Source organism: Dermatophagoides farinae, chromosome 8, assembly GCF_024713945.1.
Source record: "Dermatophagoides farinae isolate YC_2012a chromosome 8, ASM2471394v1, whole genome shotgun sequence".
NCBI lineage: Eukaryota > Metazoa > Arthropoda > Arachnida > Sarcoptiformes > Pyroglyphidae > Dermatophagoides > Dermatophagoides farinae.
In genome coordinates this window covers 2346582-2371828 of record NC_134684.1, presented here as the reverse complement: position 1 = coordinate 2371828, position 25247 = coordinate 2346582, and the positions used below count along the sequence as shown (strand labels likewise).

Sequence of the window (25247 nt, the reverse complement as noted above, 5' to 3'; positions counted from 1 at the left end):
ATAAAATATATTCAAAAATCGCCATCATCAAACAACACATAAACAAATGGAGAAATTGCAGACACGACACATCCATTCACATTGATTTATTATAATAAAAATTTGTTAATTCATTATAACAATCAATGTGTATTCTTTTGTTTATTTGGGTTTTATGTTTTTTTTTTGCAAGGAAAGAATTTTCAATAAAATACAATTTACTCAATTTTTTCTTTGGTTTCTAAAGTGAAAAAGATGCATGACATTATCACAAACAAATTGGTTCATGAATTCAATAATGATGGAAACAACTTGAAATTTTTTTACTTCTTTCATTTATTTGAAAAAGGTTATAACGATGATTATAACAGTGAGGGCGATGATGGTGATAATGATGATTATCCGCTATATTCATATTTATTGCTGATCAAATATTATTCTTCAATTATCCACGAACACCGAGAAATCCATCTCTATAAATACTGGACGCATCTTTTTTCTGATTCGGTACCAAATGAAATAAAGAACGAAGATCTCGTAAAGTAAATGGAAATCTACGACCACGAACACCAATGAAACCAGGTGGAATATCATCCTCTCTTTTTTTTAAATAATAAAAAAAAGAAAATAACGAATGTTGATGTCATTAAAAATTTATTACCGTTTCTCTTTTTCGATCAATGTTTCGGCATTGGAATTCAATTGTGCCAACAATCTTCGTAACAATATTTTTCTCTGCATTTACCAAAAAAAAACTCATTGATTATTTGAACGAGAGAAATTTTTTTTTATTTCTTGAAACTTACATTAAGTTTATCATGATATTCGGGATCTTTGACAATGGATTCTTGATACCAATCATTACCCAAATCGATTATCGGCGAACGAATCAATAGATTATCATCATTGTTACCATTTACTTTCGATTTTTTTGCCGACATCAATTCATTTTGATCCATTGAATAGATCAATGATATGGCCGAGAAAATTAGCAAAATTTTCATCAACATTTTTTCAAATAATTTGATGGTGATAATTTTTTTCCAAGAAAAAAGATCCCAAAAATATGAAGCGCAGAAAAGAGAATTTTGTTCTGTGTTTAAAATGAAAGTGGTTTTACGAATGAATAACAACTACGAATGAATCCGTGTTTTTATTCTCTACTACGTGTTGTCTAATCCACAGGAAATTATTATTTTGGATACAATAAGAATCTTAACCACAACTACAAAATAAAAATTGATTTAACCATGCGCCAAGAGTTTAACATCTACAATGGAACAAGTAACGAAAAATGTCGTTGTTTATGGAAGTTCGAAACCAACGAACAAACAAACCAGACATAATGATGATGATGATAAATAAAACTATTACCGGACCAAAAAACAAACTACGTAAATTGAAATTTCAAAAAAAAACAATTGAAAAAAATGACCATCGAAGAAATGTCAATGTTTAATTAGATTAAAATGTAATTAGAACAATTGAAAATCAATTGTATTTATTACTCACAAGTCTGATAAAAAAAATCAATAATTAACCATACTAATTATTATCAGACAATTATAAGATTTATTCTGTATCTTGAAAATTGAATTTCGAGAGATGCATGTTTCTTAACTACTGTGTTTTTGAATATCTTGCCAACAACAACAACAACAACAAAGACGACAACGATGACCAAAATGTTAATCCAATTACAAAACTTTCTCAAAAGGTACCATAGGTACCTGGATAAAATTTATTATCAAAAAAATCTTCAGTCATTTGTTTTTTTTCAAGTCATCTCTAACTTTGTATTAAATTAGATCAAAGATTTCCGATTCATTGGCGTATATGTGTTTAACGTAAGTTGAATGAGAAAAGTGGGTGGGTGAATGGATGGAAAGAGCAAAATGAAAAAGAAAAGAAAAATCTGTTTTCAAAGTAATTTGATCCTTTACAATATTTTGATGGTTTTATCATCAATGTAAAATTTATAATAATAATCCACCATCATTTCCTCTCATCATCACTTAATATAATCCTAATATTTTTTGTTATTATGTTAAAAAAAAACTGCACCAAAATTTTTTTAAAACGCCTTCGAATTTCTCATTTTGCATTTTAAATTTTTTTTTTTAAATTTCAATTTAATTTTGAAGACCAAAAGATCTTCTATGAAATGAGAGAATAATCGAAATATAAACATTACACATATATTGATTGATAATATATTATCTCTTATAATATAAATGATCATTTGAAATGTAAATAAAAAATAAATGAATTTATCTCAAATCAACAACAACAACAACAACAACAACAAAAGTCCAAATAATAATGAAAGGGTCAATATTTGTAATAATTTAAACATATTTTTGTCATTAACTTCTGTTATGACTAAAAAAATCCAAACATTTGTTTTTATTTTATTTTTTTTCATTTATTTCATTATAGATAACTGAGTAAACTATGGTTATCAAAAAAAAAAAAAAAAAAAAAAAAAAAAAAAAATGCCCACTGCTATATTTAATTTTCATTTAATTCTATTTCACAGCTTTAAACAATCATAATAATAATAATAATATAAGCAATTGGAAAAACAAAATTAAAATACAAACATTAGATAATAAATGATATTATTATTTTATACAATTTTAATCATTAACATTAACAGCATTTTTGTTTACCATTTACAATAATTAATATATAAAAAATAGAAAAAACAAAGAATAATAAAAATAATAATAATAAAAAAATTTAAATTTTATAAATTACAAACACAAAGCGCCATCTATCATCATCATAATTATTTTCCATATTTTATTTTAAGATTTTGACGAATAATAACACTACGAATTAATCGTCGCCAATTACCATAAATTCGTTTCTCTTTTGCCAATCGATCTTTAGTTTCTTGTTCTATTCGATATTTTTCATATGCATTCAATAGTTTATCTTTGTCCTGTTCGCATACAACATAACCACCACAAACAGGCCCAAAATTCACTCGATTAGGTTGTTTTTTGAATGCAAATCCAATGATAGCCGATGCACAATCAATATTCATTTGATTTGCTAATCGCATAAGATATGGTTTCGATTCCAATAGTACAGTACCTTTAGGTAGCATACATTTCTGATATAGATCAACATTACCATAAGCATTTCGAGGAACAATACCATTTGTGGCGACAGGTGGAATATATGGTTCCGTTTGCCAATAGCCAAATAGTTCCAATTCTTCACGGCCATATTCACTACCACCGCCATCAAAATCCATCATCATTGATGATGATTTTCGTTTTCTTTTCAAACGAGATTTTATAATTTTATATGATGTTTCATTCAATTTAACCGTACGTGCATCACGTAACCATCGTTCACGAGATTTTAATAGATGAACACAATCACGAGAATAGATTGGTTCATTATTGATAAAACCTAATGTTGATGGATTAGGTGGATAAAATGCTTGATATTGAAGTAGATCACGTTCCAATGCATACAATGGATGATCTTTATAATTGGTTCGATAACGAGGAAGCTCAGCATTTTCCAACATTTTATCGAATTCATTTTGATCCGCTTTCATTTCGGGTGAATTTTCTATACGTTGAAATCGTTGCATAGTTATTTGTAGCCATTGATCATCCACACGACTCTTAACACGATTTCGGCTATACCAAAGCGAACAATATCGTTGTGTAACATCGGCAATAAATCCACCATTATCTATAGCAAATACATATGATACGAACGTTATTAGCCGTTTTCTTTTTGTTGTGATTGCCAATGAATCATTGTAAATTTCATTGAAAAGGTCAAAACTTTTCCATTTATCATTTTCTAAAATTTCTAACCAATAACATTGTGATTCGGCAATTTTTGGAATATCACCTCCTAATATTGGTTCGGATTTGTTTTTTTCAAATTTACTTTTTGCTGTAAGCAAATTCATAGCCTTCACTGGTACTGGACACAATAGATAACAAAGACGAACTTTAAGTCCAACATGGCGAAGAAAGCTAATCATTATGAGATGTAAAATTAATGGACAGGTTATTTTATTCGATTCAAATGCTTTCATTAATTCTTTACGAATATTTTCGGTTGATTTTTTTCCTTTTTTGATCGATACATTGAAAATTTCATGGAACCATTCAATCATTTTTTCCATATTATTTGTTTTATTTTTTATTTTCAATTGTTGAAATAATTTCGATGATAGAATCAATGCTTGAACAAGATCATCTTGGATTATTGAATTTAGATATTGAATTCGATATATCGATAATAATAAATGTGTTTGATGTGCATATATTTGATTTCGTTTACGTTCATGATTCATATCAACACGAATACATTGACGAACCCAATCCCATTGTTTTGATTTATTTTTCTTTTGACGAAGACCATTTGGATTGCCAAATGATATCTGAATTTTATCCGGAATATCTGGATTATAATTTTCCAGATTAAAGTCATCATCACCATTTTTGTATACACCAATATCTTCAACTTCTTCCCAATCATCATCATCATTGTCATCGCCATCAGTATCATCATTGTCACCAATAGAAACATTTACGTTGATACTATCTTCATCATTATCATCTAATTTCTTTGTTGACGCGATTTTTTTCATTTTTGCTGGTGTGTTTTTCGAATCACTTTTTATTCGTCTTTTAACGGATTGAGATTTCGTTTTTAATGATTTTTTATCCGATTCAACATCAAAATCACTATCATTATTGACCATTTTTTCATCATCTTCTTCGGAACTAGATTCTTCAGGATCAAAATCACAATCTTTATCATTATCGATTTCATCATCAAAATCTTCAACAACAATTGATTTGATCAATTTTTTCTTCGATTTATTCACTGGAGTTTTGTTTTTTTTAACTTTACATTTATCAATCACATTATTATTTACAATATTCTTCAAACTAGATCGTGTTACAGGAGCCATCGTATTGCGTCAACAATTTCATTCATTCATTCCATCAATTAATTTGAGAAAAATTTGGAATTAAAAAACCGCGCAATGAGCGAGCAGCTCGATTTAATATTGATGATGATGATGATGATAGCAGCATGGCTATTAAATAAAAAGAGCATTTCATAAACACTAGGACCATGAAGAAATTCTTTCCATTTAAATAAATCATCAAAATGTAAGAGAAAATGAAACAAAAGATTTAATTTAATCATCATCATCATCTGAATGATGATGATTAACCATTTTATAATTACAAAATATATTTCAAATATAGAAATTATTGTTTAAATCAAACATATTTGTATTGATTGATTTTGAATGATGCAGAAAATTATACAGAAGACGATAAATCATCAGTGAACAAAAAAAAAAAAAAATAAAATAAAATGTACAGATGTACAGATTTCAGTCAATTCTATACATATATAAGAAGAAAGTGAGAGAGAGAAATATGGAAAAAAAGATAGATAAATTGAAAATCAAAACATGAATATGATGACAATTTGAATTTTTCGTTTTTGTTTTGTTTGCACGAGCAATCAACACATAAAACACACTCACACACACACACACAAACCACTAAATTCTGGTTGACTTTAATATTAATATATAATAAAAATTTATGTATGTCTGTATGTTGTAGGTAGAAAATTGATTAGATCAATATATTAATGGAGAATTAGTGTAAATGAATTGACAGGTAGATTTGAATGAGAACAAGAAAAAAAAATTAAAGATAGCAAAATAGTTATAAGACGGATGAGTGTGTTTGTGTATGATTATAATATATACTTTTTAAAAAAGGATTATTAGTTATACTAAGGTGAGTGTGTGTAGATGGAAAAAAAGAGGTGTCGTTTGGTTTGGTTCGAATTACAAAAAAAAAATTCTGATTTAAATATCAGACGAAAGAAAAAAATATCAATCAGCATTGGCTGCAGCTAATCGTTTTGTTGATGACGATGATTGACCATTATAATGATTTAGATGATCATTCATTTCGATTGAAGAACGTTTTTTTGTTTTAGATGATTTACCATCTTGATTACTTGCACTACTACTATTGTTTGACTTTCGGCCATCTTTGGATTTTTGTTCTTTGTTCGACATTGAATCTCTTTTCATAGTCAATGTTTCTGATTTTTGTGGACTTGTATGTTCGATTGAATTATGATGAATTTTACTATTTCGTTTTGGTTTAAATTCCGTTATAACCACGGTAATATTATTGACCGTTACTTCTTCCACTTGTACATCATTTCGGTCCACATTCTTTAGCCTGGCTTTCGGTGGTACTGCCATAATTTTACCAATGTTGCTATTTTTTCGGCTTTTAATTTTATTGTTACTTGGTGGTTTTTCCTCTGAGACATTGTGATTGTTTGTATCAAATTCATTATCATTGTTGTTGTCATTATCATTATTTTCATCATTTTCATCATCAAAATTATTTGTCAATGATGAATGCCTTGATGATGAAGATGAAGTTGAAGGCATTTGAAATTTCGATGATGCGTTGGCAGTATTTTGGGATTGTTGTTTAATTGAATGACCTAATTTCAAAAATAGATAGAAAATATTTAAAAATCAATCAATATCAATATACATTGTTTATTTACAAATTTCATACCAAAAAATGATAATGAATTATTGGCAATCGTATTTATGGAACTTTGATTCGTTGATGATTCCAAACTATTTGAGCAATTCGAATTTGAATTGACTACTGGACTATTACGTCCACTACTACATGTACTGGCCACACTTGAATTACTATTTGTATCATCAATTCTTTTCAATGATGATGATGATAATGATGATCTATGTTCAGATGATTTACTATTACGATGATGAGGATGATGATGATCTTTAACAGCTGATTTTAATGCTTGTTGTTTAATCTGTTCCTGTTGTCGGGCCACCTGTTTGGCCACCATTTCAGGATTAATTCTTGGCTTTCTGGTTGATGTACCTTTACGTACATCACACATTGAACATTTAAATGCTTCAGCACTATTACGATAAGTACAAACGGAACAATCCCATGAATTGGAATCGTCCATGTTAATTGATATTATTTTTTCAACGTATAATTCGGTTTGTAATAAATCTCTATAATTTGAATGAAAATTTTCTTCTGTTATATCAAAATATGTCTTATCGGTATTTGTTTGTGTATATTATGATGTTTAGGTTTGTATTCACTTGTCATATGATGCTCAGAAATGATTTGCTCGTCTTCAGTTGGATTGTTGTTGTTGTTGTTGTTGTTGTTGTTGATGATGATGATGATGATGTTGAATGAAGAAGGTATGTTTGTATGTCTATATGACGTGTTTGTTTCGGCAGTAGTTGATTTTTTTTTTGTTTCATTCAGTCATATAGAAGGAACAATGACGATGTGTATGGTGAATACAATACAAATTCGATTCGAAGGAGAAAACAATATGAATGAAAATGGTGAGACCAAATGGAAAACCAACAAAAAAAAGAGAGAAAGTATATATATTCCAATAGGATCAATCACATCAGATTGGTAATAAATAAAAAATTTTTACGTTGACCACTTACGAATGCTGTTGATTATATTATGATAATGATGGTGATTGATAAACAAATTCTTAATTCGCAAATATTCATGATGATGTTATCAACATTTTATATTAAATTCAAACGAATTTTGAAATCTTTACTTATCCGATTGTTGGAATGTTTTCATAGTTCATTTATTCAAAAGTCACCATTCTTGAGTTCGACAAGTCCATTGAGGTCTTCGTTTTTTTTTTGTTTTGTTTTTCTCGTTATTGTGTGTGTGTGTGTGCGCGTCTATTTGATTGATGTGATGGTTGGTTGTGTTGTATACTGTACTGTACATATAACACATATATACAGGCAAAACAGAGCAAGCAAACAAGAAAATAGAAAAATGGAAAAAGAGAGAAACCAGATACAAATAGTCGCATCGGATAACAACAACAACAACAAAAACTTTCACTGCAGCGAATATTTGGTTCCAAATGGTACAAACACACTCACATACACAAAAACAGACAAACAAAAAAAAAATCCGAACAGTGCACTTTGTAAAACTCGGTATTAAAAACACACCGTATGTGGGAGAGAATGTGAGAGTTTGAAACCCGAATGTAGAAGAGGCAATGTTACAAATGAGCCAGAAATTGGTGTGGCAAATATGCTAGGGCCATTTAGAATTCATAGGAAAATTTTTTTTTTCGAATTTTCATTTTCTAGTTTTTTTTCGAATTTTTGCTCAATTTTTTCTTGTTATCAATTGAACAAATAGACACACACACACACACATAGTGGATATATTTGACAACGAAAACATCTTCGAAGAATGATTGGTCAAAAAAAAAATAAGACAGAGAGAAATGTCGAAGACAACATACCATCAAAAAAAAAAAAAAAACTAGATCATCATCTCAATGAAGAAAAAAAAATGGTAGGTATTATAAAGTTCAGCCGGTCAAACCTGCATGCATAAAAAAAATGACATGATTGAATTGGCTGTATAAAATGGTTGTGGTGTTGGTGGTGGTGGTGGTATATTCGTGAATTCTATTTGACCTAAGGTCGCGAACTAGGATTTTTTTTCTCGTGATCGTTTGTGTGTGTGTGTGTGTTTTGTATTCGTTTTCCTTGTATATTTTTTACACGCACAAACACAGAAACAAAAATATCCGTGGCCACCACTACTATACCATACCAACGACGACGACGACGACGAAGACAACATAGAATGTGATCGGCCATTATGATGTACACAAACAAGATATACACGCGCGCGCGTTTTTATTATCATTAGAAAAAAAAAGATTCGACAATCAATTAAAAAAAAAAAAAATTAGACAACATGATGAATACAGTGAATCATCCATAGTTCATTTCATAATAATCGTAGGAAGACTGTATATATATTATGGATTAATTGTTTTGATTGAAAGATTTAGCTGATGTATATATCAAATGGATTGTAATCAAATCACATGAATAATCATATATTGTCCACATTGTATATGATTATTTGTGTGTGTGTGTGTGTGTATGTTTGCATGAAAATCAATTATCAGCAACAGGCGGGCGTTTGGCAAAAAAAAAAAAATCAGAAAAACAAAAATGATATGATACTGATAAGAATGTGTTTGTTGTTGTTGTTGTTGTTATGACATTGTTGAAAATTATTCATTTTTTATCATCACCAGAAAAAAAATCGATCAATATGAGAAAAAAGAAACTATCCTAACAATAATAGGATAACAACAACAACAAAAATGAAAAAAAAGGTTGTTGATCGATTGATTAGGTTTCCATATTGGCGTAAAACAGTTACATTGTAATTGATAAGAGGATGACAATTATATAATTTCTGTGAATTTCTGTAATGTGGTTTCGTAATGGTTATCCGATAAAGATTCAAAAATCACAAAAAAAATGCAACATGAACATGGTCATCTATCTGTTTAAAAAAAAAAAAATTCTATTCATTCGTCGTCACCGAAATATCATCGATTATTAAAGAAAACTATGTCTTGATACAGTAGTCATAAATGATGGTGTTGCCGGTGTTGATTGTGGCTGTCGCCTTTCAAAACGTATTGGAAAATGTGCTGATGATAGTAAAAAATTAAAACGTGGCTGACAATCACCAAAACGATCCAATGATTTCACACGATATCTTCGAAATATATTGATGAGAAACATTCGTTGTTGCATTAGACCATATTCTCTACCAAGACACATACGATGACCACCACTGAATGGTAGATAAGCCTGATGATTTACCCATTCAAATTCTGTTTCTTTACGGCAACGTAAAAATCTTTCTGGATAAAATTTTTTCGGTTCTCGAAAATATTCTGGATTCATATGCATATGCTGAATGAAAATAATGTAATTAATATTTCCAGGTAATGTAGTTTGTTCATTCAATTTGAATTCCGATCGTGATCGTCTTGCAATAAATGGACCAGATGGATATAGACGTAATGATTCAAGAATAACACTTTCCAAATATTTTAATTGTCTCATACTGAGCAATGTAATTGATTCTCCATTCAAATTTAGATCGGCAAGAAAATCATCAATTTCTTTGATTAATCGTTGCTGTTGTTCGGGATGATGACCCAACAGATAAAGTGCCCATGATAATGCACTGGTCGTTGTATCATGTCCTAAATGATGATTATACAATTATTAATTCGATCAATAGAATAACATATTAAACATATCACAAACATACCCGCTACGACAAATGTATTGATTTGTGTTTCAATTTGATTTAGTTTCAGAATTCGATCAGGATTCATCGAAGAAATTCGTGATTCAATCATTGAATCCAGTAATGATAATTGTTTTCGTGATTTTTGTTCAAATTTTTTCATTTTAAAACGATCCAATATTATCTAAATGAAAGTAAAGAGATGATAATAGAGTGACAATGGTTATTAGGATATATAATTATAATTACCTTTCGAACTGAATATTGAAAATTGTTAACATAGTTCATGGTTTTTAGAAAAATAGCCAAATTACAAAGATATACGAGAATGCTTTTATTGAAATAATATGACCATGGCTGTAAGAATGGTATGTAGCTTAATTCCAACATTCGATTCACCGAACGAACAAATTTCGGTTCAACACCAGTTGATTGTGAATGAAATTTTGTACTGAATAGATTTTCTGATTTGAATATAAATTAAAATAATGATAATCAATAATAAATTACTTAAAATAAAATTTTTTATACTTACCACCAAGAACATCTAAAACGAATGTTGATAGAATCGGTTTTATATCATCAATTTGACCATTTTTATTCATATCATCAATAACGGCATCTATACGTTCATTCAATGTCGCTAGATGTCGTTCCGTGTTGGCAATATAACGTTGTAAAGCTTTAAATTTTAAATGGTTTTGTATTTCACGTTTTTGATGTAGCCATTTTTCTGTTTTGCTATATTGAAAATTAGCAAAAATGATCATCATGATATTAAAATGAATATTGATTAATTGTTTTTATTATTACCTGGTGAAAACACCATCCTTTATTGCATAACGAAATAATGAATAAAATGTTGCCTTGTCAAGATGATCTTTACTATTTAGAATTTTTTGTGCAATATTAGCATTGGTTATTATTATGATTGGCACAAATGGTCCAAACCAAAGACGAATCAAACCGATACGATTATTTGGATCATATTGTTCACAAATATCATTCATTAGATTAATAAATGCTTTAGATTGTAAACCGATTGGTTGATTTCGTAATATTCCTGTCAATAGATTAATGTTTCCCCATAATGGAAAATTAATTTTTGGACCAGGTATAGTTTTGATTATTAAATATAAACGATGTTGATTGATTAGCCATTGAATAATTTGAATAAAACTATGTATAATGAACACTAATAAAAAGAATATGACAATTAAAATCATTTTTTGTTTTGTTTTGTTTTGTTTCACTTGTGTTTGTTTATCAATAATAAATGACGATGAATGAGAAAAAGAAAGAGAGCAAAACAACAACAACAAAAAAAAATAAATTTCACACACACACACACACACACACACACGATTTTTGTGAATCAATTCTGAATGAATTTTTTTTTTGCTGGCCACAAATTTTTATTTATACCACCATTTCCAGGAATCATACGATTCAATTTTTTTTCTTCACTGTTCATCATTATTATCTTCAAAATCAAAAAAAAAAAAAAAAAAAAACTTTATTTATTACTTCACACAATGTGAACATGATCTACAAGAAAAATAATGTATACGGTATCTGTTACTATTTTTTTTTTGCACATTGCAAAAAAAAAAATATGTGAGGCTACAGTGAAGAAGCCACAACCATTTTTTTTTCGATAATCGATGATCGACGATTTAATTGTCATTTAGTATCAGAAGCGCCACTAATCATCATTATCATTTAATATTTTTTGGATTCGATTTATATTTTGTTTATTTCTTATTTGATTGTATTGAATGAAATAAACAAAACAAAAAAAAATCATATATCCTGTTTATGTGTATTCAAATCAAGAAAAAAAAATACACATCTCATGTTCTAATCATTATCTAACTAACTAACTAACTGTTGCCATCACAACATTCGAATCGAATTATTCGACGGTTTTTATTTTTGACCACATTTATTTGCATATGCGTATATATTATATTGATGATTATCATTGTTATCAGGGGTTCCAATTTTGATGCGTCATGCAAATTTTCGGTTTTTTTTTTTTGATTAAATTTTTGAATTTTTATTTTCAAGCAAAAAAAAAATAAAAGAAAAAGATAAACAAAAAAAAACTACTCACATGATCGAACACAACAGATTCATTCATTCATTACTAATTGATCGATAATAAAATCAATCAATTTACAAAGTGAAGAAAAATGAAGAAAAAAAATGAATCTGTGAATGAATATCGATAATAACATAACAATGCAAAAAAAGGGGTGATTATTGCATTGCATGTGTATATTTATTACCCTATTAATATTGGAAAACAATATTACTTATTTTGGTTTTTTTTTCTTTGGTCTCCATATCTGGTTGTTTCCGATTTTCTTTTTTTCTTCATAGCTAAATATCAATATCACATTTTTTTTTATTATTGAATAACAAAATCAATATCATAAATATATTGATTATCATGATTTGAATTTATATTGAATTATATTATATGTGTAATTTGTAATTTTTGTTTTTAGTTTTAGCTTTTTTTTTAATGATAATAATCATGAATGTAAAACGAATTGATTGATTGATTGATTGAGAAAACCCTAACAACGGGTACATTGATATTTGATTGCAATTTCATTCAATTGTTTTTTTGTTCATAATATTTGTGTACGAAAAGGGTCGATTCAAAGTCGGACAAATTATCTGATAAATAATAAATAATAAACAGAAAAAAAACGTGATCAATCGTGATTGAACGAATCTGATTACTGTTTTTATTTGAATAACGATAACAATGATGAAGTAATTTCAATGATGATTACAAATCATCATTGTATATATATATATCAAATGGCATAATATATAATGTTTATTAGAGCTGATAAAAGCGTGCCAACAATAATTGATATGAAAAAAATAATAATAAATTTAAAGTATCAATTTGATGTGTCAGAGACATTTTTCCATGAAAAAAAAACAATACAATAATAATGTTGGGGAAAATAAAGTAATGAAACAAGGTGGACAAAATTTAGGTGAGATTATGTCATGATTGATTAATTGTTACATCATCATCATCATCATCATCATTTCAACTCTTTTTTTTTTGCCAGGAAATTCTTCAGAATTATCGGATTTCCGTTCATATTGTATCACATGATAATAATAATGGTATATATACCGATTGATATTCTTTTTCATCATATCTTCTCATTTGTTATAAATGGAATTTCCTAATTGTGATTAGATCTTTTTCTTTGTTAGATGCTCACACACACACACACACACCAATACTTTGACAATAGATTAAAAAAAACCTACAAATAAATGGATTTAATATATTTATTAATATCTAATCCAGTGGAAGAAAATTTACTTTATAACGATGATGAAGATGGATGAAGAAGCCATTTGTTTTCTTGTTTGAATCGAAAAACATTTGTGATTTCATTGAAATGTCAGACATTCGATAGGTTCATAATATGCACTTAAAGGTCAATTCAGTACATGGCAAATGTCAATAATAATCATTAAAAAAAAAATGAATTGTCATTTCAAATGAATCATATAATAATAATTTAAATAATACAAAAAGAAATACACAACTATGAAACTATTATTTGCAGACGGAAGTAACTTAAACGTTACTTGAATTTCATTCCAAAACATAATGAAAAGATGAAAGATTTTGATCAATTTTTTTTTTTTTTTTTGATGCTACTGAAAATGAATTAATGACGCCATTCATATCACAATTAGACACATAGACAAACACATATACACACATAATATTCGATATCGCAAATCGTTTGAATGATTAAATTGCTAAAACATTCATATTCAATTCATGTGGTTGTGTATTATAGGGTTTGATTCAATGTACAAATGAAAAAAAAAAATATCACAACATCATCAATATTTTTCAATATTAATATGGTATATACTGTGAAAAAAAACTATATTGTCATCAATTTTTCCGAGAAATTTCAAATTTTTTTTTTATATATCAATTTTTATTGATTTTTTAACATACAAAAGCCAATTCATCAATTTTTCTACACTCAATCTTATACTGATTGAATTGTGAACAGACCTATAATGAAATGATTGACAAATTATGATGTTGGCTGAAATTCATTAATCAAAAAAAAAACAGCATCTAAATGTTGAATGTTGAATATTCAAAATTCAGCTGTCAATAATTGGAAAAAAAAATTCAAAGATAAAAAATGAAATTCTTTCATGGTGACAAATAATGATAGCCTTCAAGAGGTTTTTACATTCTATTCATTTTCACCTTGACCTATCTCCAAATAAATACCAAAAAGATTTAAATCAGAGTCGTCGTTTTGTTTTTTTTTCATAATCATAGAATGGTCATGGATTTGTTGGATTCGAATATTTTTTTTTTTTGGCACTGTATATGTTTATAGTGAAAACATGAATGACGAAATAGAAATAAATTCATGAATTATGAAAATTCTCATCACCATTCATATTATCAAGGGCGTATTCAGGATTTGAGTGGCTATTTGTATAAAAATAAAAAAAATAAATAGACAAATCAAAAAAGAAGTGACATTATTTATTAACAATAATATTCAGATCAACCAAGCGAATACACATACTGCTGCTGCAAAGGAAATGAAACAAAGACCAGAGAAAATAATTATTGACGCCCAAGATTATTATTGTTGTTGTTGTTGTTGTTGCTGCTGTTGCTGTTGTTGTTGTTGTTTGTTGTTGTTTTTGTTCAGTTACATTGGAACAAAGTTGGATTTTGAAACGAAAGAAATAGAGTGAAGAACAAATTTGAATTTAGTAGTAAACACACACACACACACAAAACGGTAGATGAATTACCCGAATGAATGAATGAACACAACACACCACAAATATACACGGAAATACAGTATATGCTGTTAACCACAATATATATGAACATTCAAAATTATAAAGATGGTTATATTATATTATTATGGTCATATATGATAATGATGTCGACTGTAAACGTCAACTGTTGACCAAACAACAACGACACACAACAACAATAATATAAAAAATAATAATCATCGTCATCATTGATTGTTGTCGTCATTTGGTTATTGTTAAATAGATGAAAAGTCTTTTTTTTTCATTTCTTCATTCAAAATCATCGTGAATGTATTATAAATTTTTTTGTTGTTGTTGTTGTTGTTGTGTTTCTGATGTGTCCCAGATGTAGTGTTCGCGAATACAAAAAAAAACAACAACAACAACAACATCGTCGTATAACTCCAATGATCCATGATGATGATGATGATTAGTTATTCAACATTGCTCATTGATGAATGATGAATATGTCTTATTCACTTTTTTCTTCATTGATTTCTATATTATTAATCCATTGATTTGTATTCCAAATGATGATGATGGAATTTAATCCAGATGACGAAGCAATCTGTGCCAAGAGATTCTTGTTTTTGTTCAACATAATATTCTGGGTAATTTTGTTGATTTATCATTCGAATATCATATCATTATTTTATTTTTGTTTTTTGTTTTGCATTTAAATTGATACAGATTTCTAGTATAATCATATTCATTTTTGGTGTTTATTATCTTGTACAAGATGAATTGGCATCATTGTTTTTATTATTTTTTGCACCAAGAAATAATTTGGCCCTTTTACAATTGCTTGCATGGATTCTTGTCTTTCTTGGAACGTTAACATTTTTGATGGCTTTATGTGGTTGTTTCACTGCTATGGAAAACAATCGATGTTTATTGTTCATTGTAAGTTGTTTTCGTTGTTTATTTTCGACACTAGAATTAAAAATGAAAAAAATTTTTAAATTTTTAATCACTTTGTAGTACACATTTTTATTGATGCTTACATTTTCATTGGAAATGACCATTGGTATGTTGGCCGTTATATTCAAGGAAAGAATTTTTTCTAGACAATCAACCATTGATTTTGTGCTACTTTTACAAAATGAATATGGTATTCATTCATCATTTACAGCAGCTGTAGATTTAGCACAAACAAAAGTTAGTTTCCAAATTTTCAATTTTCGTTTTTTTTTTTGTTTTAATTTTGTTAAATTTTTCTTATAAAATTATAGTTTGAATGTTGTGGTATTGAATCACCAGCCGATTATCAACATTCACGATGGTTACAAAAACAGATTGAAAATCGATTACCTGATGGTATACTTATTGTAAGTCGTACATGTTGTAAGCTTGCCAATCGTATGGAAAAAAATTCACATCTTAATCCTAAGCCTATTAATGAAACAATGTGCCAATCAGATAATGATGATGAAAATCGACCATTTCGAAATCAGAAGGTAATTAATTATCATATCGTGTTATGTTATATTTATTTATATTCACTTTATATAAATAATGATGATTGATTGATTTCAAAACAGGGATGTATGCAACTTGTTGATGAATTCATACGTTCTGAATGTAAAATGTTTATCGGATTAGGTGTTGGTTTGGCTGGATTTTCGGTAATTTAATTTGCAAATTATTTCATTCAATTAATTTATTTCTATTTTCTATTTTTTTTCATTACACTATTTCAAGTTTATCGGTATATTGGCCAGTATTTGTTTTTGTCGTTCAGTACATTCAACACCAAGACTAAAAAGAACAAGAAAAACTCCTATTACTCGTGGACATGGTTTTCATTGATGAACGAATAGAATTAATGTAAAATATGATGATGGTGATATATATTGTATTTTTAAAAAAAAAACGATGTATAATGAAAATTTCCTGTTCAGAAAATTATTGTTTATATAAAATAAGTGCACATCAGGCAACAAGGTTATTTTTGTAAATACCAAAACAAAAAACAAAAACAAAATTGATAACCCATTCATGTATTCAATTTATATTTTTATATTGTATACATATTTCGAATAATATAAAAAAAAAATCGAATTGATTGTAAAATATAATCGATCACCAGAGATTAAAAATTTGATTGATTATTCAAAAAAAAAAACAAAAAAAAAATGATTAAAACACGTTATCATCGAAATGATAGTTGAGTGCATTTTTTTTCTAAAAAAAAAAACAAACTCTGTTTATTATCATTGTTTATTTATATTGTCACATTTTGGCCACACTAAAATAGAAAAAAAAGACCGAATGTTATTTTATCCATAACGAAATGTGTTCAAACTGCTGTGTTTTGATCTAGAATTACAAACACCATTCATCACTATTTATTATTATTACTACCACCACACCCCATTCATTCATCAGCATTGGTGAAAAAGCTTATTCGAACAAAATCATTGAGTCCAGATTGATCATTGATAATGGTGTAAAAACATTGCAATAAATTTGAACATTTATCCATTAATCTATTATATTGTTCTAACAAACGGTAAACACGATGTGCATATGTCATTGATGATAATGATGAACGGCGATTTTTGGTTACCGAATCTGTGGAAGATTCAAATTGTTGCATACGAGTTGATAAAGATTTTCGCATCTTATAAATAACATATTTTATCCAGATACAATTAGTTTTTGGATAAAATTTTTGCCATTCATTTTGAATAACTTGTGACATTTGATCATAAATCATATCCTGCATACGTATTGGACATTTTTCATTAGCACGACGACATTTTTTTTCCTCAAAATTTTCAAACAAACATGTCATGTCTTTGAAGTAAATTATGTTATCTATGGTTAAATAAATTGAAAATTAAAAAAAAATGACTAATAGATGAACCATTTACCATATTTTAGACGAGAAAAAGTGGTATCAATGATCTTTACCAAAAAGCCATAGCTAGGAATCGATATCACTTTATTATCATATGTGAATGGAATTGAATGCTGTTGAAAGGGCTGCAATAAAATATTGCCCGAATGTAGATCACGATGTTCGAATTCAAAAACTTGTTCTGCAATCATTAGACCTACGATAATTTGTTTCAATATCGATAACATTGCATATGGGTGAAGATCATCGATGAGATCGATCATTAATTGACCACAATCTTCCATGACCATCAGAAGATTCTCTCTGGAAACATTTATTCCAAAATGTTCAATTGGATCAATTGAATATTGACATTCAATTTCGGAAAATGTTTGGTAACTTTTTTTATGATTAAAAGAAATATCTTTGGATAGGAATTTGGAGAATATCTGAGGAAATATTGAACAACGGTAAGAACGATTTTTGATAACCAGATTCTGTAATTGTGATAATGCATCAGAAATTTTACATTCTTGATAGGCATCTGAATAGCTTGTATGTCGGGATATAGTAGACGATTGAATTCGTTTCAATATTTCATCCGGTAGTAAACGTATCATTTTCAATACAAATTCACCATTTGCTTTCGAACGAAACACATCAGCATACGAACCGGAACCAACAAATGATAATTCAACAAATTTTGGACGATCAACTCTTGTCACATCCAAAATTTTCGATCGTCCTTGATCGTTTTCAAGGAAAAGTTTATACTAAGTTTATCGATATTGAACATTATAACAAAATAGATGAATTAACATTTAAAATATAACTTACCAATTTGGTGAAAAAACGTGAATCCTTTAATCGATTACGATCGTTTCGAATCATTTTGGCCACAAAATTAAAGAACCAAAAAAATTAACGAAAAAAATAACGAAACATTTGGTGCTATTTATAAAAAGGAAGTATATACTTGGTTCCATTTTTTTTTTAGTGTTGAAATTAAATCAATTTTGAATTTAATTGCAATTGTTGCAATACACTGTCGTCTTATAATGAAATGTAGAACATAAATTTGCCGCCATATAGATATGTGAATGTCTTTTGACAGATGGAAAAGAAAAAATTATTTCCGAAAAGAATAAAATAAAAAAAATAAGTTATCAAATGTGAATCAATATTTTATTCGACCACGTTGTCTATGAATGGATTGTATTGCATAATAGTGTCACTGATACATGCATGCATGCATTATAGATCCATGCCACACACACATGTTTGCACTTAAAGCAGTGTCAACAAATAATAAAAATCGATTTTCAAAAAAAAAAAAAAAAAAAATAAACAAAGTGGCATCGAATTTTACCAGAAATTTGCACTAAATGGTTTTATTTTATTTTATTAAATAAATGGGAAAATTCGGCAAAGATAAACGTGACATCTATTATCGTTTGGCCAAGGAAGAAGGTTATCGAGCACGATCAGCTTTCAAGCTACTTCAAATTGATGATCAATTTCATATATTGAACGGTGTCAAACGTTGTGTGGATCTTTGTGCTGCACCCGGTAGTTGGTCACAAGTTTTGGCTCGTCGTCTTCTTGTATCCGACGATAAAAATGACAACAAAGAATGTTGCAAAATTGTAGCCGTCGATCTACAAGCTATGGCTCCAATACCGGGTGTCATACAGCTCCAAGGTGATATAACCAATCATTCTACAGCCACAGCCATTATCGATCATTTCGATGGAATAGCTGCGGATCTGGTTGTTTGTGATGGTGCTCCAGATGTTACTGGATTGCATGATATCGATACATACATTCAAGCTGAACTTTTATTAGCAGGCGTCAATATTACCACACATATATTGAAACCGGGTGGAACATTTGTGGCTAAAATCTTTCGTGGTAAAGATGTTGAACTATTGTATTCACAATTGAAGATTTTTTTTGATGAAGTAATCATTTCGAAACCACGCAGTAGTCGAACATCATCGATTGAAGCTTTTACTGTTTGCCGTGGCTATAATCCACCTAATCAATATGAACCTACAATGTTCAACACATTGATGGAAGGCGAATGTCAAAAATATTTCGAACAATTGGATGAAAATAAATTCCACGTGAATCGAACTATCATTCCATTTATGGCTTGTGGCGATCTATCCGGATTCGATTCGGATACGACTTATTCATTGAATATTGACAATCAAAAAGATTATAAATATCACGAACCAAATCAAAAACCAATAGATCCACCATATAAAGTAGCTGTTCAATTGAGAAAAGCAAACGCTTTAGATAAACCAATGGATTTTAAATCTGATAGCATCGATACATGATGATGTAATTTAATTTAATAAATATTGATCATTAATAAATTTCATTTTTCAAATATATGAGCAATATTATCATCATCATCGTTGTAAAAATCAAATGTATCAAATGATGAATATCTAATTTGATGACGATTGTAATTAAATGGATCATGGAAATAAGGATCATTTTGAAAATAGTGGGCAGGAAAAATGCCGCTCGAATGTTTGCATAATTTACGAGAAGGATTATCATCATTATCATTATTAGTATTGGCGTCCATTTCAAATGAAATCGTTTCATGGTCCGGTGTTGTAAGATTGAATTGAGATAAATTGTCTTCCGACGATATGATTGAGTAATCATTCGATGAATGAAGGTCTAATTCGGTCTCGTTCACATGAATGTATTTGCCTTGAAAATTTAAATCATTTGAATTCAGATTGGCTGATTTTTCTTCCACTCGCTCAATTGTGGTTGTAAGACGGGGAATTTGTTGACCAGTCGCTCTTACGGTCGGTGAATGTAGAAATGGCGATTCATTCATAGGTTCATCATACGTTTCCGTGAGAAATTCATCCACATAATTAAGTTGCTTGTTTTTATTTATTTTGTCACCATGTTTACGACGTTCATTAATGCGAACGGATTTTTTATTTGCGAATATACCTGGATTCCATCCCAGCTGAATGTCGTCATCATCTAGTATTTTATTCGGGCCAAAAATTTCAAGTCTTGGTTCCAAGGTTAATCGCGAATTGAATGGCTGATCAGTGAATGTATATTTCACATGACGACGATTTTCGAAACATTTTTGTTGAAAGTTTTTTCCATCACATTTCAAATGTGCCAAACGATTATGACGTTTTAAATGAGGAAGATGTTGTGGCCTATCGGCGGATGATCTTTTCTGTCTTTGATTGCTTGATGGTTGTGGACAACGTTGCAATCGACGGCCAACAAGATAATCAAAATCTTTACGAAACCAATTTTTTGACATGATGATTTCATAAATTATTATCAATCAATGATCAATGATGCAATTTCACACACACACACACACACACACACACACAATAATCACAGGATATGAGCACTATGTGTGTGTGTGTGTGTGACACAAAATCAACAACACAAGTTATTTTTTGTTAAAATAGTGGAAAACAATATAAATTTTTTTTATTTATTTATTTCGTATTTTGAATTCCGAAATGAAAATGAATCTTTCGAAGAAAGCGGAGAAAAAATTTAAAATAAAAAGAAAAAAAAAGTGAATGAATATTAACCCAGAAGAAGAAGAAATAATCAATCAAAGAGAATTCTTAATTAATAATAATGATCAGTAATAAGAATATAATAATTATTAGAATCAAATTGAATAACAAACAAAACTAGATAGGTCAAATCATTTTGTCGTTGTTTTTTTTCATGTTTTCAGCTTATGTATTGTTATGTGTGATATTATTTAGCAAAACTAAAATTTACAAAAGAAAAAAAAAGAGATTATAAAGGAAATCGATCGATTCCATTCGTTCGAAATGTACAATGCCAGAAATTTATATATCATATCATTTGTGTATAAGTGTATTATTCATGTTTTTTTTAAACATATAAGATCCAATTATAACGATCAGTGAATTTTGAATTATTTATAAAGAAAAAAAAATGTAGTAGGAGAGTGAAAAGGAGAAAAAAAAGGTGATGGTTCACACAGACTGGATGGTATTCCATTCATTTGGGTGAAGAGAAATGGTGCATGAATTCCAGTTTAACATAAACAAACAAACACACACATACACAGGTTCACAAACACGTACATAAAAATAGGTTGATAAAATAAAATTGCCTTGAGATTATTTTGTTATCAGAATAAATCTCTATTTTTGAATAGTTAAGAATTCTTTCTGTTTAATAATCGACGATATTTAATGTGCATCTGCGATGTGTGTGATTTAGATTGATTCTTTTTTACCGGATTTTTCTTCTTCTTCGAAATTTATCCAGCTCTGTTCAACGATCGCTGCTACACGTTTTTCATATTCACGACGATTCTCTTGATAAAGCTGAGCAGCCAATGAATTTGCAGGTGAATTAGGATTCGGTTCATCCAATAATGATTGGATCGATGTTAATATGGCCGATACATCATACGTGGGGCTCCAACGATTTTGCAATATATCAAGACATATACTTCCATCAGCATAAACATTTGGATGAAACATTTTCGATATAAATCGAACGGTTGGTGGTTTATTCGGATATTCTTCAGTGAATTCTAGCGTCAATTTGAATGTACCATCTTCGAATGGTGTATCACGTGGTCCAAATATGACTGCATTCCATAACATTATATTGTTATCAGTTGGTGCACCGCTAACACCAGCAGGTGGATCCTCTTGGAGACGTTTAAAGTCTCGCATTAAACGACGACGAGCCGGAGTAGACATCACAGATCAACTATGATTTGTCAACAAGAAAATTTAAATTTCAATCAATTTTTCATTTATATAGTTCAACAATACAATGTACTTACGGGCAAATCCTTAGAACTAGTTGAGTCAAAAATATGATTTTTAATTTTTCTTTAATTTTATTTACAATTAATAATCGAAACAATTTGTGGTAATAATAATGAAGATTGTTGTGATGAATGAATTTTTTTAAAATAAAAAAAATGATGATAATAACGCTATATAGGTTTTTGTTTCTAATAATTGCCTTCACAAAGGGGTTCTATATTCTTATATAAATAAATAAACACAAATGACAAAAAAAAATTGGCAATGAACAAAAAAATGTGTTGTAATCAATATATGAAATCTTACGATTCTGCTTTCTTTCTTTTACACTTCGCCGTCTTGTTCTTCCGTGAAGGCAAAATGAAAAAAAAAATTCTACTACGTATATAGAATTAAAAAAAAATAAAGACAGAATTCAACACAGGGTATGTATAAAAGAGCAAAAAAAAATCGAACGATGATGTTGAAATTAATAACAAAACAAGAATATGATAACGAGATGAAAAAAAATGACGAAATTTATCTATTTGAGACCAGAAAAGAATCACATCTGAATGGGTAATTGTTACGCCTCATATGTGCTAAGGCGTATGAATAGTAATGTAACAAAAAAAAATCAAATAAATGGACAAATGGCGAATAAAATTTGACTATACTTTCAGGAAAATAATGAATTCTGGATGAATGAAAATAAAAATCAATTTGTGATTAAATTATTGATGATGATGATGATTATTGTTGTTGAATATTTAGGTGAATGATTTTTTTTCTTTGTTTTGTTTTGTTTTGCATGTATGCGATGTGTGTATTCGTTTTGAAGAGTCGATAAGGACGCCAGTGGTAAACAAAAAATTATTGTTGATGTTTTATGTTATGTTATATGTTATTATTTTGTTTTTGTCGTCGTCGTTACAGGCGTATTACGATTGTTCAAAGCTCCAAGAAAAATAAAAAGAAACAAGCTTTTTGCTCACAAATAGCAAAACATTCAATATTCAGTGAGTCAGTTATGTTGTCCTCGGTCCTTTCAATATTTATTATTCGACAAAATAAACGATGCGATTCTCAATCCTGTCTGCGTGTGTGTGTGTGGTAGACGTATACGTAGAGGATTATGGCTATGACCGAAGAAGGACAACTTTTTGTTTATTAGTCTGCATTTGGTTGGTTTTTTTTATCGTAATCACACTAATATCGATAAATTCGACCATCACTTGAGTGAGAATTTCACAATTTTTAATTCCTAGATGGCAACACTCGTAAGATAAAATGAATAGAATCTAATATTGAAAGCAGTGATTATCAAATTATTCGATCGTCGATTTTTAAGTTTTAAAAATAAAATTTCAAAAAAAACATGAATTTTTTTTTTGAATCACATATGAACAATTTTTTTTATTATGAACAATATATAAGTGGAAAACATATAAAAGAATCGTAATGTATGAATACAGAATATGGGAGAGTGATAATAATTATTTAAATTTTTATGTTCTTGTTATAGTTTGTTCGGCCAAATTCTGATTATTCGTTCCAATATCTTGACTAGAATATTCGGATGCCTCTTTTAATTTTAGTAACATTTGTAACTAAGAAAAAAAAACAATGTTATGAATTGAAATTTTATGAATTTTTTTCTAACAACTTACAAATGGATCCTTTATATCTTTGACTGATGATTTATTGAATTGTTCTGAAACCAATCCGTTAGATGAACATTGATTATTATCATTGGTATGATAATTATTGTTTGATGAGGATGGCCGACTATTCGTAATCAATGTTTTCTGATTCATTGAAGGTGGTGGAAGCTGATGATGTTGTTGTTTATCGTCTTCAACATCTTCTGGTCGTAATCTATTCAAATGGTCTGACCATTCGGAATTAGAACTCCATGGATAATTGGTAACAATCCAATCGGTAGGATCAATGAAACTGTGGATTGCAATTTTTCCTTTTAATTTTCCATCATTTTGTCGAACATGTTCACGAAGATTTTCAATAATAAAAGGAAGAATAGAATAATTCCACAGATCAGTGAACCAAGCTTGAGATCCATTCAAATCGATCGGACATGAGGTGAATAGACGTGAACCTTTAAAAATGATATGACATGTAATATATATTAATGAATTTAAGATACAAAAAAATAGCACAAAATTTACCGATAGATATATTTTCACCGAAATAATTCTCCAAAAATTTATTCAAATGCGAATAAACTTTGGGAATCCATTCGATGATTTGGACAACTTCAGGCTGAATTTTTTGTTGGCTTAATGCTAACCGTGATTCAGTCTCCAAAAGTTTACGACGTAGAAAACGATTTAAGTAGCCTCGAACCGCTTCAGAATTGACAGACAACATTATCCAATGAAAATTGTGTCGTTGAAACATGGGCATCGTTTGATGATGATGAACACTTTGGTTTATGGTACCAATTATATAAGGGCTATATGAAAACAAAACAAAATTATCATTGGATCAAAAAGTAATAAATATAAT

At 28.9% G+C, this 25247-nt stretch overlaps 9 protein-coding genes across 15 annotated transcripts in view; 2 read left to right on the top strand and 7 right to left on the bottom strand.

Annotated features, from left to right (window-relative positions):
• Positions 1-122: 122 nt before the first annotated feature.
• On the bottom strand, positions 123-1100 carry LOC124495592 (uncharacterized). Its single transcript, XM_075733767.1, has 3 exons — positions 786-1100; positions 641-714; positions 123-578 (listed from the first exon to the last, which is right to left on the bottom strand). Exons 1-3 carry the CDS (start codon positions 987-989, stop codon positions 425-427), a joined length of 432 nt encoding a protein of 143 aa, XP_075589882.1. The 5' UTR covers positions 990-1100; the 3' UTR covers positions 123-424.
• A 1484-nt stretch (positions 1101-2584) lies between these two features.
• Positions 2585-5031, bottom strand: LOC124495352 (uncharacterized). Its single transcript, XM_047058705.2, has one exon. It carries the CDS (start codon positions 4934-4936, stop codon positions 2771-2773), a length of 2166 nt encoding a protein of 721 aa, XP_046914661.2. The 5' UTR covers positions 4937-5031; the 3' UTR covers positions 2585-2770.
• A 113-nt stretch (positions 5032-5144) lies between these two features.
• LOC124495886 (uncharacterized) lies at positions 5145-7984 on the bottom strand. The gene is made up of 3 exons (XM_075733563.1): positions 7538-7984; positions 6597-7290; positions 5145-6519 (listed from the first exon to the last, which is right to left on the bottom strand). The coding sequence occupies exons 2-3, from the start codon at positions 7027-7029 to the stop codon at positions 5888-5890; spliced, it is 1065 nt and encodes a 354-aa protein (XP_075589678.1). The 5' UTR covers positions 7030-7290; positions 7538-7984; the 3' UTR covers positions 5145-5887.
• A 766-nt stretch (positions 7985-8750) lies between these two features.
• Positions 8751-14864, bottom strand: LOC124495885 (cytochrome P450 4d8). Of its 2 annotated transcripts, XM_075733562.1 has the most exons (7): positions 14819-14864; positions 14681-14718; positions 11019-11400; positions 10741-10946; positions 10455-10669; positions 10227-10389; positions 8751-10158 (listed from the first exon to the last, which is right to left on the bottom strand). In XM_075733562.1, exons 2-7 carry the CDS (start codon positions 14685-14687, stop codon positions 9500-9502), a joined length of 1632 nt encoding a protein of 543 aa, XP_075589677.1. In that variant the 5' UTR covers positions 14688-14718; positions 14819-14864; the 3' UTR covers positions 8751-9499. The 2 variants fall into 2 exon arrangements, with proteins under 2 accessions (XP_075589677.1, XP_046915278.2); XM_047059322.2 differs by lacking the exons at positions 14681-14718; positions 14819-14864 and having other exon boundaries at positions 11019-11696.
• A 396-nt stretch (positions 14865-15260) lies between these two features.
• LOC124495888 (CD82 antigen) lies at positions 15261-17127 on the top strand. The gene is made up of 6 exons (XM_047059326.2): positions 15261-15673; positions 15753-15965; positions 16044-16220; positions 16295-16519; positions 16604-16687; positions 16764-17127. Exons 1-6 carry the CDS (start codon positions 15593-15595, stop codon positions 16869-16871), a joined length of 888 nt encoding a protein of 295 aa, XP_046915282.1. The 5' UTR covers positions 15261-15592; the 3' UTR covers positions 16872-17127.
• Positions 17128-17238: 111 nt separating this feature from the next.
• On the bottom strand, positions 17239-18835 carry LOC124495883 (serine/threonine-protein kinase haspin homolog). Its single transcript, XM_047059321.2, has 3 exons — positions 18742-18835; positions 17939-18677; positions 17239-17882 (listed from the first exon to the last, which is right to left on the bottom strand). Exons 1-3 carry the CDS (start codon positions 18793-18795, stop codon positions 17440-17442), a joined length of 1236 nt encoding a protein of 411 aa, XP_046915277.1. The 5' UTR covers positions 18796-18835; the 3' UTR covers positions 17239-17439.
• A 481-nt stretch (positions 18836-19316) lies between these two features.
• LOC124495887 (tRNA (cytidine(32)/guanosine(34)-2'-O)-methyltransferase) lies at positions 19317-20306 on the top strand. Its single transcript, XM_047059324.2, has one exon. It carries the CDS (start codon positions 19317-19319, stop codon positions 20247-20249), a length of 933 nt encoding a protein of 310 aa, XP_046915280.2. The 3' UTR covers positions 20250-20306.
• A 1219-nt stretch (positions 20307-21525) lies between these two features.
• Ubc6 (ubiquitin conjugating enzyme 6) lies at positions 21526-23878 on the bottom strand. Of its 3 annotated transcripts, none has more exons than XM_075733710.1 (3): positions 23049-23836; positions 22757-22963; positions 21526-22680 (listed from the first exon to the last, which is right to left on the bottom strand). In XM_075733710.1, the coding sequence occupies exon 3, from the start codon at positions 22668-22670 to the stop codon at positions 22176-22178; it is 495 nt and encodes a 164-aa protein (XP_075589825.1). In that variant the 5' UTR covers positions 22671-22680; positions 22757-22963; positions 23049-23836; the 3' UTR covers positions 21526-22175. The 3 variants fall into 3 exon arrangements, with proteins under 3 accessions (XP_075589825.1, XP_075589826.1, XP_046915284.1); XM_075733711.1 differs by having other exon boundaries at positions 22757-22956; positions 23049-23811; XM_047059328.2 differs by having other exon boundaries at positions 22757-23878.
• A 226-nt stretch (positions 23879-24104) lies between these two features.
• sick (sickie) overlaps positions 24105-25247 on the bottom strand; it is a 43566-nt gene continuing 42423 nt past the window's right edge. For all 4 annotated transcript variants that reach the window (XM_075733705.1, XM_075733704.1, XM_075733706.1 and 1 more), the window contains 3 exons: positions 24908-25194; positions 24392-24837; positions 24105-24331 (listed from right to left, as the gene is read on the bottom strand). In XM_075733705.1, the coding sequence (XP_075589820.1) occupies positions 24230-24331; positions 24392-24837; positions 24908-25194 (835 nt within the window). In that variant the 3' untranslated portion in view covers positions 24105-24229. The remainder of the gene's footprint in view (positions 24332-24391; positions 24838-24907; positions 25195-25247) is intronic.